The sequence below is a fragment of the Gymnodraco acuticeps genome, unplaced genomic scaffold, assembly GCF_902827175.1.
Source record: "Gymnodraco acuticeps unplaced genomic scaffold, fGymAcu1.1, whole genome shotgun sequence".
NCBI classification, from domain to species: Eukaryota; Metazoa; Chordata; class Actinopteri; order Perciformes; family Bathydraconidae; genus Gymnodraco; species Gymnodraco acuticeps.
In genome coordinates this window covers 1,986,242-2,003,821 of record NW_022990459.1, presented here as the reverse complement: position 1 = coordinate 2,003,821, position 17,580 = coordinate 1,986,242, and the positions used below count along the sequence as shown (strand labels likewise).

At 41.6% G+C, this 17,580-nt stretch overlaps 1 protein-coding gene across 1 annotated transcript in view; it reads right to left on the bottom strand.

The window, feature by feature from the left end:
• Positions 1-10,347, bottom strand: part of LOC117552439 — a 61,070-nt gene extending 50,723 nt beyond the window's left edge. The window contains exons 1-2 of the mRNA XM_034225847.1: positions 10,163-10,347; positions 988-1,053 (exon numbers count right to left, since the gene is read on the bottom strand). Of these exons, the coding sequence (XP_034081738.1) occupies positions 988-1,053; positions 10,163-10,324 (228 nt within the window). The 5' untranslated portion in view covers positions 10,325-10,347. The remainder of the gene's footprint in view (positions 1-987; positions 1,054-10,162) is intronic.
• Positions 10,348-17,580: the final 7,233 nt, after the last annotated feature.

Genomic DNA, 17,580 nt, shown 5'->3' with positions numbered 1-17,580 from the left:
GTGTGTGTGTGTGTGTGTGTGTGTGTGTGTGTGTGTGTGTGTGTGTGTGTGTGTGTGTGTGTGTGTGTGTGTGTGTGTTTCTTTTCACTTGTTAGAGTGAAGGCAGTGAAAGAATATTCAGATTTAGTTTTATTTTGGTATCTTTCCTGAGATGTTGCTGGATTCAGCTTATTAAATGTGAGGATTTGCAGTTTTTTTCTGTTTTAAAATTCGAAACCTTTTGACTGAGTGTTGGTCAAAAAACAAAGCACTTTCCAAATGTCACCATGACTTCTGGGGCCAATTTTTACTATCATTTAACGATTTTTAAATCTTAAAGTGTAATAAATATGAGACTAATTTATCAACAGTCAAATGAATCCTGTAAACCCTACAACTGCCGTCACAAATTGCACATATCAATCCATAAAAGTGAACCAGACTTGTTAAACATAAATGAAGTAGTGTCATTATTCTGTTTACTATATCAGTGTGATGTACAGCACACTATAACAAACCAATTTAGAACAGGGTTATTTGTTTAGTGTTATTTTGGCATGAGTATTATGGATTTAACCCTTTTACATTTAAGTTGTGAAAAGATCTCCCCCTCCAACAGCTGCCTCAGGGCCTTTAAACAGTTCACTGTCCAGGTAATCATCCTCTGTTATATTGTGCAGTGTAACATCCCCTACATTGGAACCTATGTTTTTTTTTAATCCCACCACCATTGCTAACTTTGCTTTGTTTTCTTTAGCTGATTTCCAGCAGCAGGACTTCAAATTTGTTGGGAAAGTGTTTGTGCTCACATAGGTTGTTTATGAAAATGAACAAGTATCACGAATGCAGACACAGAAATGGTGATATTCATTAAAAACATGTTTTATAATAAATTTGTGGATATGAATAGGCATATCATTTAGCCTTAGAAAAAGGTCAGACCATTTTATAAAAGGAACATAAAAAGGCCTTCTTGTTATTAACTTAAAATCGTTTGTTGGCACTCACAGTGTAGTGACAGAGTCCTCTATCCCACAAGATGGCCTTGTTGACAAAAGACACGTATTTGGGGCTCTGCAAGAAAAGGAGAAAGATTAAGCCAAATTAATAACATTTAGAAAGAGGGGGCAGGTACATGTTTATTTAAGAAATAAAAAGCAGATTTGTCAGAGCCAGATTGAGATTGATCTATCAAAGGAGTTCAGAAAATGAACTGCCTTGAGTAGCTCAATCTCCTGTTCCGTGGGGCTGAGAACAATGCCTGAAGCCTGGCAAAACAAATGCAAAGCCACACAGTGAGAGTCTCTTCAGAGACATTTAAGCCCCCACCAGTGCATTATTAACCCCTCTGTCTTGCTTATTGAGCTGCTGTGAAACTCTTCCAGTGGTTTGAGCAGCAGAAGTCTGGATGGTGAAGTCCGCTCTCAAACATCTGCTCGGTTAACAAAACGCCTGCTCTTCATTTATTTTCCTTCTTTTGAGCATGTAGCTGCCTTGGGACAGTATGGTGGTTTAATGGGGAGGGTGCATCAGATTGACCCGTGGAGCAAGGGGCAGTGTGTTAACTCATCAATCACTGGAGACACATCACAAGCCGATGCCCAGCAGTCAGCAGAGCGGCTCATCCATCTCTCTCTGCAGCTCCCAGAAGCCCAGAGTCAGCACCAGAGTCGAGCCACTGCAGGGAGCAGGAGAGCAGATCCTCCCAGGGCTCACCCTTCTTTCATGGGCTGTAACCCCAGACCAGAGTGGGTGACAGGGGCGAGAGGGGCTGCCAGGGTGGGAGGACAATGGAGCTTGATGTGTGTATACATGTGTGGGTTTCCCTTTCCTTTGGAGTGCACTGGTGTGGAGCTCTCTGCCAGCTTGTGCCAGACTCTCAAACCCTTTCAGTGGCCCGGTGAGAAGCTAGAGGGCAGCGTCGGATCTGGCCATCTCTTCACCTTTGTCTCTCAGCTTTATTTAGTCCGTACCTGTTGTATTTAACAAAGCCCATCACATGTGATTATGCACATTATGCCAGAAATACTTCGCAGGCTCTCCACCCTTCTTAATTGATGCCGAATAATGAAAAGCAGCCAATTTCCCAGCAAATCACGGGTGCTTGGTGCCCAATGACCTTGTTGGTACTAATTATATGCTGAATGTTAAATCAAGTACATTTTGAGACAGTAAAGGATAAAGTGGCTGGGGGTGGGGTTGGCCTGCGACCACAATATAGAGAAATGATGTGAAAAGAAACATGAATAGGGCAAAGCAATGAAAGCAGAATCTAAGTCAATAAGGAAATGAATGTAAAGTATTTTGGCAAATGAAAAACAGATGTGAAAGAAAAAACTAGAGGTTGCAAAACCCTTAACACTTATTTTAAAGGATTTATGTATGTTTAAAGTGTGACATTTTCACTGTTTAGGGCCCGACCAAAGCTCCAGCTCTTGTATTTTTACAAATTGTACAGCAACCTGTAACTGAAATGTGCTTCATCAATAACAATGACCTTATTACTACTTAAATGTGATTTCTACTGTAAATTCCATCAAAACTACTAAATGGAACTTAATCTTTACATCTAAAGCAGGGGTGGCAAACATACGGCCCGCGGGCCGGATCCGGCCCGGGAGGCATTCCAGCTTGGCCCAAGGAGCTGAAGGATTTTGCTAAGTAGGCTACTGTATGAGAGGAGGGAAAAAAAACTGCTATTTTGAATCCTTCCACTAGTGGGCGCACTACCGCACCGGTACCAGTGAGAGCGCAGCCAGACTGTAAAAAAAGTGATGAGTAAGAGTAGTGATTGCAGTCAATAACCTCTGACACTCTCATCCCCAAATGTCTCTATCAAAAAAGAGAAAAGTGGACACGGAGTGCCGAGTTTTCCAAGAAAAATGGACCGCATCCTATTTTTTTACAGAGGTAAATGGAAAACCTGTATGCTTGGTGTGTTCGCAGCAAGTTGCTGTGCCCAAAGAATATAATATTCGCCGCCATTATGAGACTCACCATGGAGAGAAATACGACTGCTTGCAAGGACAACGGAGAAAAGAAAAGATAAATGACCTGCTATCAGGTCTAAAGAAACAACAGGCCGTTTTTACCCGGAGCCGAGATATAAGTGACGCAGCCGTGAAAGCCAGCTATCTCATTGCTAACGAAATAGCATCAGCCTCAAAGCCATACTCTGAGGGTGAGTTTGTGAAAACATGCATGCTGAAGGCTGCAGAAATCGTGTGTCCTGAGAAGCGACAGGCTTTTTCCAACATTAGTCTAACGAGGAATACAGTGAAGGATAGGATTGCCGATCTTTCAGCAGATTTGGATAGCCAGAAAAAAAATAAAAGTCAAGTCATTCGTAGCATTTTCAGTTGCAATCGATGAGAGCACTGACATTACAGATGTTGCTCAACTGGCCATATTCATTCGTGGTGTAGATGAGACTTTGACGGTCACCGAAGAGTTCCTTGAGTTGGTTCCTATGACAGACACCACTAAAGCGGATGACATTTTTAGCGCTCTCGTTGAAGCACTGGACAGGGTCGGAGTGGACTGGACCCGTGCTGTCAGTCTGGCTACAGACGGCGCACCATCAATGATCGGGAAAAAAGCAGGTGTTGCCACGAAATTCAGGGAGAAAGTACAAGCAGCAAATGGAGGAGATCGTTTTTGGACATTCCACTGTATTTTGCACCAGGAGGCATTGTGTTGCAAGACGTTAAAAATGGATCACGTCATGAAAGTGGTTGTCCAAACTGTTAATTTCATCCGAGCCAGAGGGCTGAATCACCGTCAGTTCGACAGCCTCCTCAGTGATAAAGACATCACCTGTAGCCTACCATATCACACTGAAGTAAGGTGGTTGAGCCGAGGTGCCGTGCTGAAGCGTTTTTCTGATCTACGCGAGGAAATTGGACAGTTCATGGAGAAAAAGGGTAAGCCAGTGCATGAATTAAAAAACCCAGAATGGCTGCAGGACCTTGCATTTATGGTGGATATTTCAGAGCACTTGAATAATCTGAATATAATGATGCAAGGTCGCAAAAAAGTTGTCACAGAATATTATGACAGCATACGCGCATTTAAGTTGAAGCTGGCTTTGTGGGAGACACAGCTGTCAAGTGGTGACCCTGCTCATTTCCCTCATCTAAGAAATGTGCATATGACCGGAGTTACTGCTGACATGAGTCGGTACAAAGACAACATTACGGAATTGCTGCGGGAGTTTGAGCGGCGGTTTCAGGTCTTTGGTGAGCTTGAGACAGAGTTTGCAGTGTTTCGCTCGCCATTTGCAGTTAAGGCTGCGGATCTGCCCGTCGACATACAACTTGAGATAATCGACTTACAATGTGATCAGGATTTAAAGGACAAATTTGCCTCATCGGACTTGGGCACATTTTATCGGTATCTTTTGCCAGGATACCCCAAATTGACAGCCCTGGCAGCAAAAGTTTTGAGCATGTTTGGGACCACCTACCTTTGTGAACAGGTTTTCTCTGTAATGAACATTACTAAAACAAAGCTGCGCTCAAGACTCACACACAAGTGCCTGAATGAACTCATTAAATTGGCTGCTAGTCAGGATTTTAAGCCTGATATTGATGCCATTGTGAGGGCTAAAAGATGTCAAGTTTCAGGAGCAAATTAATCAGTGACGTGAAAATAAGAACCTACTGAAATATTTGAACATGTTATATTATTATGTCATAGAACATTGTGTATTATAATGTCAATCAGCAGCTGCATTAGGCAAACAATAGTTTGATTTGATGTGGCACTGCCCAACTTCTTTTTAAAATATAGAAATGTTATATCTTCAAGGCAAGGGGGGTAACTCAAACTCCTCACTTAATAGCTCCCACGTTTTTATTTGTATTTTGTGGTGAGTCAGTTCAGGTGGAAACTGTGATCTGTTGTAAAGAACATATGTGTAGCACTTGAAATTGCACTTGTTTTTTCTTAATAAATGTCAGGTTGTTCATAACGTTTTGCGTCTCATTACATGTGGACATTTTCCGAATGTACTTGTAGCCTACTTATTTGCACTTAAACAGAAATATTGTCGTTATAGGGCCTGTGGGTTATTATGCTATGATTTTACTGGTCCGGCCCACTTTAGATCAAAGTGGGCAGTATGTGGCCCCTTAACTGAAATGAGTTTGCCACCCCTGATCTAAAGTATAGTATGATTATTTAAGTAATTTGATGACAATAAAGAATAAAACTACATTCAAAATAACATCCATAGCAGAGCTAGCGATAAACGATAAAATTGTTACTCTTAGAAACAAAATTAATGACCTCTTGCCTTTGACCAGTATAGTGTTATCAACAGCTCCTGGAAACGTAAGTTCTAATATTACACTAGATAGTAAACTAGAATGCTTTTCAGCCATAAACCTTGAACAATTCAATTAAATGATTCTCTCTTCTAAACCATCAACGTGTATGTTAGACCCAATTCCAACTAAGCTGTTGAAGGTAGTTTTTCCATTAATTAGCACTTTTTTATTAAATATTATGAATATGTCTTTATTATCAGGATATGTTCCACAATCATTCAAAGTAGCAGTGATAAAACCGCTTCTTAAAAAGCACAACCTCGATCCAGAGGTTTTAGCCAACTATAGACCTATTTCTAATCTTCCGTTCCTCTCAAAAATTCTTGAGAAAGCGGTCGCAAAACAGTTGTGTGATTACTTAAAAAACAATGATTTATTTATTTTCAGTCTGGCTTTAGAACACATCATAGCACAGAGACAGCTCTGGTTAAAGTCACAAATGACATTCTAATAGCCTCTGACAAGGGACTTGTCTCTATTCTTGTTTTGCTCGATCTCAGTGCTGCATTTGATACTATCGATCATGATATCTTATTGCAAAGACTAGAGCACTTAGTTGGCATACAGGGAACTGCTTTAGGCTGGTTTAGGTCCTATCTATCTGAACGCTCTCAGTTTGTACGTGTCAACGATGAATCTTCCACGCAAACCAAAGTTAGCCATGGAGTGCCACAGGGCTCAGTGCTCGGACCTATTTTGTTCACATTATATATGCTTCCACTAGGCAATATTATAAGGAATCATTCTGTAAATTGTCATTGTTATGCGGATGATACTCAACTATATTTATCAATCAAGCCTGATGAAATTAATCATCTAAATAAAATTCAAGACTGCCTCAAGGACTTAAAAACGTGGATGACCTTAAAAATGTTTATGTTAAACACGACCAAAACTGAAGTTATTGTACTTGGCCCGAAGAATCTACGAAACAAATTATCTAAAGATATACTAACTATGGATGGCATTAATTTGGCCTCCAGTGAGACTGTAAGGAATCTTGGTGTTATATTTGATCAGGATTTATCCTTTAACGCCCACATAAAATCAATTTCAAGGACCGCCTACTTCCATCTACGTAACATTGCAAAAATCAGGCATATCTTGCCTCAAAACGATGCAGAGAAACTAGTCCATGCATTTGTTACTTCAAGGCTGGATTATTGTAACTCGTTATTATCAGGGTGTACCAAGAAGTCAGTCAAGTCGCTTCAGCTGATTCAAAATGCTGCAGCTCGTGTACTAACCAGAGTTAGGAAAAGGGACCACATTACTCCTGTTCTGGCTGCCTTACACTGGCTCCCTATAGAACACAGGATAGAATTTAAAATTCTTCTTCTCGCCTACAAAGCCCTTAATGGGCAGGCGCCATCTTACCTTAAAGAACTCATTATACCCTACTGTCCTACTAGGGCATTGCGTTCCAAGAATGCAGGGTTGTTGGTTGTTCCTAGAGTCTCTAAAAGTACAATGGGAGCCAGAGCCTTTTCTTATCAAGCTCCACATTTGTGGAATCAGCTTCCAGTTTGTGTTCGGGCGGCAGACACCCTATCCGTTTTTAAGACCTTCCTTTTTGATAAAGCTTATAGTTAGGGCTGATTAGATTCAGCCCCTAGTTTTGCTGATATAGGCTTAGTTTGTCGGGGGACATCTTACTTCTTCCTTCTCTCTGTCTATACCTGTGTACTCTCATGTTCCGATTAACCCAGCTTCCCCAAATTTCTTTCTTTTTGGTGTCTACGCTGGGATCTGGAGTCATGGATGATCCTGCGGTCCTGTGTCCTGCATTGCGAGCCCTGGATCTTGAGTCGTGGCTGTGGTCCTGGATCATAGGTCCTGGATGGATATCCTTGTGGATTCATCTTCCTATTATACACACATGCATTTCCAAACATTTGGACTACCTATGTTGCAAATGTATTATCTTTTCAATTTACACACGGCATCTATTGCACATCTGTCCGTCCTGGGAGAGGGATCCCTCCTCTGTTGCTCTCCCTGAGGTTTCCCCCATGTTCCCCTTTAAACTGTGGGTTTTCTCCGGAAGTTTTTCCTTGTACGATGTGAGGGTCTAAGGACAGAGGGTGTCGTATTGTCATACTGATATTCTGTACAAACTGTGAAGACCACTGAGACAAATGTAACATTTGTGATATTGGGCTATATAAATAAACATTGATTGATTGATTGAGCTAGCGTTTTATCAGCTCTAATGAAAAAGCATTACTCAATGGTCTCCTCTGCCTTTGATGTCATCGTTTGACCCATCAGCGCCAATACACCACATAATCCCATATAGGGTTTGTCTAAAGTGATTGCTGCTCCTCTTTTCCTTGTTCAATTAAGATAATGAGATTAGGGAGATTCCTAGCAGATGGGATGTCCGCTGTGCATGTGTCTATGACGTGCTTTTCTCTTTTTTTCCATTAAAACTCCACCTCAAGGTACTTCCTGTCAGATCCATTGAGCACAGAGCAGCGTGGGACTGACAGGAAGTGATGTGGTGCCGGTCTGAGCCAGCAGGGGGAAATATGGACAAATATGGTGGGTCTTATCAATAATGAGTAGGTGGAGCAGGCTAGATCAAATTACCAATTTAGACCTAATCACCAAAGTGGTGACTGGTCTTTGCTTTATCCCCTCTCCCACTCTGCTTTCTCCTCTCTCCGGCAATTCCTGTCGCCATCTGTCTGTCTTTCTCATGGGAGCCCTTCCTTCTCTGCTGAGCACTACACTGGATGTTTTATTAATTCTGTTTCACCTGATTACACCCTGTCTGGGAGTCAGGGCACATTAATAGGCATTTAATCAACGTTTAATTACAGGAGCAGGCATTGAACAAAGGGCCGCAGATCAGAGCTGCATCCTGTTGAGGTCAGCCCCAAAGACTCACTAACACATGTAATATAGGCGTAGTAAGAAACAAACAAGGTGCCATAACAGGGTCAGCATTTCACGGATATACCTGTGTGTAACACTGTCATTTATTAAAGGATTTCCCCTTTTTGAGCCCTGCAATTAAGCTGGAAACTTTTATAAAAATTACTTTCAGTCCTACAGTATTTGCTGAAACTGTCACTATATGATGACAGGAGTGCGTGAGAAAAATAATCGGACAAAAAAAATGTTTGGCTGGCAATGAGAACATTTGTGAACCAGCCGCCATTTTGAAAACAGTTCAGCCTAAACCAAGCACCGGCAACTGAGATAAGCCATTTTTTTTTACTTTACAGCTTAGCAATTTGTTAAAATTGGTTGCAATCAAGAAACCACATTTTGATTCCTTTTGACTAATTGTATTAGCTGTAAAGTGTCTCTACTGTAGGCTATTTTTATTATATGTACAGCACTTTGGCTCGACCAAAAATCGTTTATAAATGTGCTATATAAATAAAACTTGATTTGATTTGATTTGAGCGTTGCCTAGTAAGAATATTTAAAAATTGAAGCTGCAATGGAGATTCCTCAACTCTGATTGGTTGTTTTTCATTGGGTTTGTTGGAATCTTTTTCTGTCCACATGTTGATTTTAAGTCTAATATGCTGTCTCTTTGGGCTGTTTATGGTGTCTACCAACTTGTGGCTAACTGTACAACCACATTATGATAGCAGTGAAAGGGAAAGAAGATGAATTTGGTTTGTTTCCCAGCCAAAGTTCCACTTTTATTATGCAATTTCACCTTCTCTCATTTGATATAAATATATAGATCACCATAAAGCTTGAGCTAGCAAGTTAATTCCTGCTGAGTTAATTAGTTACTCTTTTACATCCTCCTGTGGAGATCCAACATAAGCACTGTGTTAATGTTATTGTCTTCCACATCTTGTGTCATAACTCATTACTGCCAAGTGCATTATACCTTCTACTTTAACAGACTACCAACTCTGATAACCCATATATCGCTGCTCTACTCTCAGGGTAAATGCATTCAATTCAAGTCTGCCACTGAAATAATGGCTGCAGCGCTTGAGATCACAACAAATAAATCAGCTGCCGGATTTGTCGATAAACCAACTATCGTTGAGACAAAAGAGCTACACAGTTACTAAAGGCTAGACAAAAACTTTAAAAGCACACCACAGGAACTCGGCAATGCAGCGCAATACAACCGATGAGCAGATCCAGTTCAGAAGACAATCAAGCAAACGGCCAAGCTATCAATGGCATACAAAAGGCGAGTGTGACCACCTCAGCAGGCCCTGGGCCAGGTTAGAGGCCGGGACAGAAGAGGAGAGCACCCAGATTGAGAGAGAGAAAGCCCGGGGTCAGCTATAATGAGCCGTGAATGTGAGCATCCGACCAATCCTGTTTAATGGGCTTCATCCCTAGAAAGGTTTCTGTCCTGCCTCGCACCGGTGTTTGTGTGTGTTCACGTTGGGGTTCGGGTCAGGGGGCTGCAAGGACTCTGTGACCCTGAAATGAGCTCTGGGAGACAGTGGAGACCCCCGCTGGCAGGACAGAGCCCCTTTTATTCTTTAATCTGCAAGCAAGGGGGATCAATATGGAAACTATTGGTGCTGGGATTGTGTGCAGGAGTAAGCGGTCCAACCATTTTAGATGTCTCACAGGGGGTTGGCGCACCCTGACAAAAGCACAGCCCCGCTGCCACCACCAGCCACAATGACCTGTGGGACAGTGGCACACAAGCAGCTAACCTACTTAACATTCATTAGTGTCAGAGAGGTGGACAGATGCTCCGGGTCTTACGGGTCTTCTCTCACATGTTCTCCACATGGGGCGCATTCAGCAGCGTTTGACGTCTTTCATTTGGGATATTGGAGTTGTGGGCGGTGGCGGCAGCAGGCCGATGAGCTGTGGATTTAGAAGAGCTGGGTGGGCATGGAGGGACTCACCCTGTGAGCGTGGTGTGCAGAGAGGGGGCCGTCAGGCAGCCAGGTGCTGACGGGATGCATGAGCCGAGCCAGGAGCCTCCGGGGTCGCTTGAAATCCGGATTTCTGGAAGGTGTGTTTCCCCAATAAGGCTCCGGAGCTCCTCTTCTCCCGATAGCAGACATTTCCAATGAGCTCTAGTCTTTCACTTTTGTCATTAAAAACACAATAGAAGTCCTGAAGTAATAGGAAAACACTGACCACCATTTTTTCCAAGAGAAAAGTTCAGTAATATACCGTCACGCTTTGTAGTGGACTGATTCAACGAACCGAGCAACACCTATTTGTGGGAGGCTCAAAGAATGCACTCTATTTAGATAGCTTATAGCTGTTAATAATTACAACCCTGCTGAACTAGTGCAACTCATCATGCATGTCGTTTCCTGGTAGGAAAAAAAAGCACACATACAATGATCCCCTGTGAGATTGCACATTAAACGTAAACCCTGTGTTCCTTCTATATGCAACAGAAAAAGAAGTCCTACAATAAACAAAGCTTTCGATTAAGAAGTGAACAGCACTGTTGCCCCCCCATACAGTGATAGAGAACAGAGCAGAAATCAGGGGCAGCTGGACAGAGAGAGGGCTTTTCAGGCCAACTCCAGACACAACATGGATCAGGTTCTGGGCTGCTATACAGCGGCATAAATCTCCTGGCCTTAATTACATTACAGGGCATATAGTGGTGGGCTCTGTGGAAACAATGGACCCTATCAATTCCACAAATCAGAGCTCAGTGGAGTGTGTGTGTGCTTCTGTGTGTGTGCACGTTCTCAACAGCTCTCCAATCAAAGCTTATTATGTGAGAGTGACTTGAGTTGGAGGTTCTTCATCTTAAGATTTGTAGTGCAGGAAAAACTGAGTAAATACGCTCTTGGTGTAATATTAACAAGGGCTGTGGACAATTGGGGAGTCGCCAGTGTTTTCCATGGTGACCAGACCAAACAGTTGGAGTGGAGACACAAGCAACCACCCCTTTACTACAGACCATGTCAAACTTCAGCTACAAAACGAATATTTTAACTTCTTTGTAGTTTTTAAAGACATGTCACCTTTTCAGAATAGGCTTAAAAGAAAAACAAGAATATGCTTTCTCTGAAACTGACAAGGGAATAAAAACAAGAAACAAGAAAATCCTAGCGTGACTTATGACATGTACTAAAGCTTCTTGAGACCCTCTAAGATCAAACTCTCCTTTACATCTTCCTTCCTAAAGCACACTCTCCAAAGTCTCCCTCTGTTTGACCCTACAGGGGCTCTGCAGTGCTTTTCGGGTAATCTAGATGCCACAATACCAGTTGCTAAGACACTGCCAAAAAATGCATTGTGTGACGGGATGTTTGGTTGGAAATGGAAGAGTTTTGTGGCATAGATGTGGAGGTTTTTTTCTAATGAAGAACAGCGGAATTCCTGTTTCAGTGCAAGCTGAAGCTAGTGTATATTTTAAAGATGTTTTAATACAGGTTTAATTGCATTGGATAACCATAAGAATGCAAACCGGTCTTCTCATATATTGTATACTTTCAGTATTGAAACTGATTGCATTTGTTTTGATCCGAGTTATGATACGTTTTATTATTATTATTTTAATGGCTCATTTATAATTTGGCTAAATGATACAACACTGGTACATTCACATCAATGTGTATGATTTTAAAGCAAAGTCCATGTATGCAACTATGAGAAATGCAACTGCTTTACTTAATACCTGATTTACTGTCACCCGTGTGTTTTATAAAGCTTTAACTGAGTCAGAGAAACACTTAAAAGCTCTTAAGGGTGACATTTAGATGTGAAATAACTCTAAACCATATACGTGTCAGAAAAAATAAATAAATAAAATAAGCTAAATAATGCAGAGAATGTTGTAAGTGACCAAGTACATACAGGAGTCTATATACAGTACATGTACATAGAATAAGATATACAAGAACAGAATATAAAATGAAATATGTTGAATGTTTATTGTATCCTTTGAAACCACTGTCTGAAGGAAATATCTGTCTCTTGAACTGCTAAATACTCGATATTTACACTTTATTCATCAGCTTGTGGCTCACTTTGTCTGCCTGTAATGTGCTGCTGGACAGGTACAGCAAAGCACCGTGAGATAATGGAGACTGATTCAAAATGGTACAAATGGGCCAGAAAAAACAAACAAAGAAATGAAGATACTAGAACTGTAATCTCTTCTCTCATTGAGACATACTGAGACTTAACTTACGTCCCATTCTCTTGTCTGCGGGTGGAAGCAACGCTGGTTAACACTGGCACATGTTGAGTGATTCACATTCAATCTTTTTTTCTCGATTAGACTAAATAATAGTCAAAAAAGCTCCCTTGCACATACAAATAAACACATACATCAGCACCCAACAGCTGACAAAGCCTCTCATCAAACACATCAAAATACAATTACAAGGGCTTTCATGCTGTTCTAAGGAAAGCAGCCCAGCCCACTGCGTGCTGCCCTTTGTCAGCAGCGAGACCCAGAATCAAAGAGCGCTGACCTGCCTCAGCTCTGCCCGGCAGGCCTGCGGGGACCCTGCTCTGACTCCAAACCCTGCTTACTATGCCATGCTGGCCCCCCCCCCCCGACTCCCTCCTGCTGCCCCCTGGTTTGCTCCGTTATTTCCTCATCCCATCAATCTGTCAGCTAAGCCCTTTGACACGCAGCACAATATGGTCCCAGTATTTCTCAGTTCATTCTCCCTCTTTTCAATATGGTTTCAGCATTTCAAGATTAGTCAGCTCACCCACAAGGCCTGCTCCCATGGTGCCTTGGGACCAATCAAAGGGAGAGGTTGGGGAGTCTGCAGCAAATATAGATGCTAGAAGCAAAGTGATGGCACCAATCGGGGTTGAACAGCATCTGGAGGTGTCATTTTAAAACACAAATTAATTTCAAACTCTCTTCATTCAAATTGACCAAATCTATGTTAAAGCTAACTTTCATGTTCAAACAGAACAAACACGTTTCATCATGAAATGTTCAAATTCTGCTCAAATAGTAAGTTTTGATTTAATAAGCCACACTTGTGTCAAGTGTCAATCCAACTATAGATAAATACTAAAGAGTTTAAACAAAGTACATTTTGAGTACAGTCCTTGGTCAAGCTTGTTTTTAATTTAATTTAGTTCAAAATAGTTTTTCAGACAGCTAAATAAGAGGAGAAATCATCAGGGATTGATCTTTGGAGACTGAGGGGTTGACCGTACTTAACAACTTTTGTAACATGCAGTCGTTTGAACTTTGACTTTTTTAGTTCAGTAGCATCTTTAAATGTTTTCTTTGACATGGCTAAAACACTGTTTACTTTTTTAAATTTCAGACTCAGATAATGATTTAAATTGACAAAGAATTTACATTCTGATGGCTGCACTTCCTCAGTGTTCAAGGAAACTATAAGTATAAAGTATAATTTATTAGATTTATTTTCAAATGTCTACCTCTCTGTGAGATTTAAACAACCAATAAAGGCTTTCTCATTAACTCTAAATGTGTTTTTTCCACATCTGCTTACTATAAAAGCCATCACTGATTAAATGTCCATTTTTAATACTGACAGAGTAACAAAGATAGTATAAATAAAAGTTGGCCACCTGTGAATGTGGCAAACAGTTTTATGGAGATAGGGAGGGGGAAAAGAGTGTGTGTACTCCTGCCACTGGACTGGACTCACTCGAGGACAGACCATTGAATTTATTTTCAAGTAAGGATGAAAGGAAGACTCCAAACTATGCATGTCGTCTATTCACTGCTGACGCTCTTTAAAGAAAGAAATAAAGACAGCAGAAAGAGTTGGAAAAGGGTGGAGGGGTGGAGCGCTGCATACATTTTACATACACAAGGCAGCAGACAAAGTGATTGTTGCTTCCCTAAAACTTTTTTTTTTCTCCTCCAGAACACTTTCCTTGCTGAATAGGCACCTATTAGTGACTCCATTATGGGCACAGGGCTCTTGAATGGCTCCTCACTGTGCGTCTTTATCATAGTCAGGCCGTGAATACAGGCGGCCCCCTCCTCCTGAAGCCCAACCAAACTCCTTACAGCTTGTATTGATAGGTGCTGTGGTGCTGGTGATGATGGGTGAGGCAGGAGGGGGGAGGGGGGGCAGCCACTCTCACCCCCTGTTGTGTGCTCCAGGTGTGGTGGGTTAAGCGTAGCGCTCCAAAACCTCCATTGTGGCGACTTTTTCTTAACCACTTGTTCCGATCAAATAAAATGGATGCAGCGTTTTACATGCATTAGCTGATCTCCATAATGCCGCCCCCCCACCTCCACTGCACCCCAAAACAAGTCAGGCCTCCGGTGAATCGCTGCACACTGCCTCAGAGCCCTGTATTGTTGCTGGATTATTCAGGAGTTAGCTGAAAGAAAGAGACAGGGAGAGTGGGGTGTCTGTACTTTATCTCCAGGGGAGACAGGGGCTGAAAAAGGAGCTTCTTTAGAGGAGTGAGTTACTGCGACGAAAAGCCCGAAAACACCTGCAGAACGCAACGCACCGCCATTGTTCGTCTTTACTTTGCTTGTACAGCCTCGGAGGTACTGTAAACTAGCTTCTACTGAATGCAGGAGCTTCTATTCATCACAAATCCTGTCAAATAACCTGTCAAAACATGACCACCTCTCTCTGTCTGTTGTATTGACAAAGCCATCAGTTGAGAATGTTGTAAGTTGTGACTTCATAAGCCACTCTTACAAGTGTCAATTCAACCCTATCTTACATTGGATCAACAGGAATCAAGATCATGTACTGTACGTCCATTTTTTTATATATCATCCAATAGATAAATACATAAGATTTTAATTTTAAAACATTTGTAGTCCTTGGTAAAGCTCTTTGTTATTTGATGAAATGGTTTAGAAGTTTAAATATGTTTTTTTTTTTAAAACACTTAAATGAGGAGAGAAATCTTCAGGGATTGATCATTGTAGAATGGGGAGTTCTGCAGAGTAAATAACACCATGTCCCTGCGAGGTATTGTAAATTAGCTTCTTCTGAATGCAGGAGCTTCTATTCATCCAGTAGAGTAGAATAACAACATTGTCACCTCGCTCCGTCTGCACTCCGCTGTATTGACAGGCCCATCAGAATGTCGTTTTTTCAAACAGCGCGACTGAGCAAATATCTGTGAGTGTGTGCACATGTGTGTGTAAGCATATATTTCATTCAACTTTGAAGTTATGTGTGTACTCACATTTGAAGGAGGGAGACACAGAGAGTAAGCGAGACTTTATGATGAATATGGAAGCATTGTTCAGCCATGCTTACCTCCACAGGGAACCATCTGCTCCCCGTCAATGCATCACCTGCTCGTCTGAGCCGTCTCCAGGGCAACGATGGGTGGGGGGGATTAGGAGAGGTTATGGCAATGATGGGAGGGGCTGTCGCTGGGGACAGAGAGGATCGGAGGAGGGGGGGGGTTGGGGGGGGCGGATGAGAGGGAGGCTGCCGGGCCAATGTCGTCCTCTGCTGGTGGAGAGAGTTACAGTAAGTCTTCCAACACATCAACATTTACTCCGACTGCGACCACGTGTTGAACATGTCAAAGAAAGAGTGTGAAAATAAGTATTTAGTACATAAAGTTGAAGCTAAAATAAAAACTGTGTATATTTTTTCAATTGGGTGAAAAATCAACACTCAAAACAAAAGTTATTATGGGTAGTACTGATACTTATAATCAATACTAACCTGATGATATACTTATTTTATTTAATAAATACTGCTGCTACTTACTTATCTACCGGAATGTGTACTTCTGTACATTTTAATAATTTAAAATGTGTATTTTAAATACTACTTGTCTGCCTTTTATCTAATCGTTTTTTCGTCCCTATCTATACTTTGCTTTTAAAATGGAAATTTCGCCTCTGTGGGACGAATAAAGGAATTCATATTCTGATCATTTCTAGATATAAATGTATTAATTCACAATTTTTGTGAAATTCACATGCTAAAAATAAGTGTGGCACTGACCATGAAGGTGAGGTGCATAACATCTACAGTATAGCGAGGAAAAGACTTGTCAAACTCAAAAGTGATTATCTGCTGCAGAGTGACAGTCCCTCTGTGTTTGCTGTGGGACGTCATGAAGGTGTTGTCAGGTATTGTGTGACAAGCAGCATGAATGTCGGTCAGTCACAGAGTTCTCATTAAGTCTCCATGTTCCTCCACCTACAGTACCAGGGACGGCTGCGTAAACACAGACCTGAGGACAGCTGAGAAGGCAAACACGTAGGAGATGAAATACCGCTGATGACTGAGACTCATGTTTAGGAAATCTCTGAACGAGTAACACATTACATGCTTAGTTCAAATATTCTAGTATTGATCATTTTAAATGTGTACAAATTAGTAATGGTGCAAAAATGTCTGGGCAGTGGAGGTTAATCATTTATCCCAGTTTTTGAAATATACTCTTTCTTGCGGAGAAGCTTGATGACATTACTTGTCTGTAACTAAATATGAATATCATCTATAAGTCTAAGAAAACTATTTAAATATGGCATACATTTCTGTATTGTTATCATAATTGAAAGAGGGCTAATATAGTGCTGAATTTACCTATTCAACAAATAAATGTAGCTATAAATGATATTTGAATATTAGCATCTCCACTGAATTTACTCCCAAGGTGGTGTAAATCAATTCAGCTTTGGCCTAAAATACACAGTTTTGGTGATCATTTAATTTCTTTCGAATTGAACAGGAGAGAGTTTAAACTTTACTAAAAGTAGCTTTTTGCCCTTACTTTGGCACCCAACAGGCAGAACAGAAGGCCCTTCGGGAGGAGCCGTTAGCTGGCGCTCACCTGGAGACGCTCTCCACAGAGAAAGTCTGACTGACAGGTGAAAGTGACCACGGCTGCAGGGAGGAAACACCTTTTGTGTTTGGTCAGAGAGCTGGTGAGGGCGGTGAACCGGGTCCCCCTGCTGACGGGATCATCAGCCTGAGGGCACGGAGGGAGGGTCTGGATCACTCTCTCCTCACATCAACAATACACCCCCTAAGCATCACAACCTTAACATGTCATCCCCCTCAGTTAGGGACCTCCACTCTCTCCCCCTTTAAAACACTCTAATCTAATCTCCATCTCTACCACATGTGTAGGAAACAAGATGGCACTACAAAAACAAAGTCCACCTGCAGGTAACACTATGCCTGTCTGTTATCTGTTGAATGTCCTGCGACAGCATGCATTAGTTTTAATGTCAAATCAGAGGCATTGATTAAAACAAGGATTATATGTTCAGAAAAATAAACTCTATGCACAAAATATTAGGTATAAGTTGGAACATATACACACTCAGTTATTTTTGGAAACGTGTACAGCTTTGCACAACCACAGTTCGATCATGCTGGCAGGAGTCGCTAAA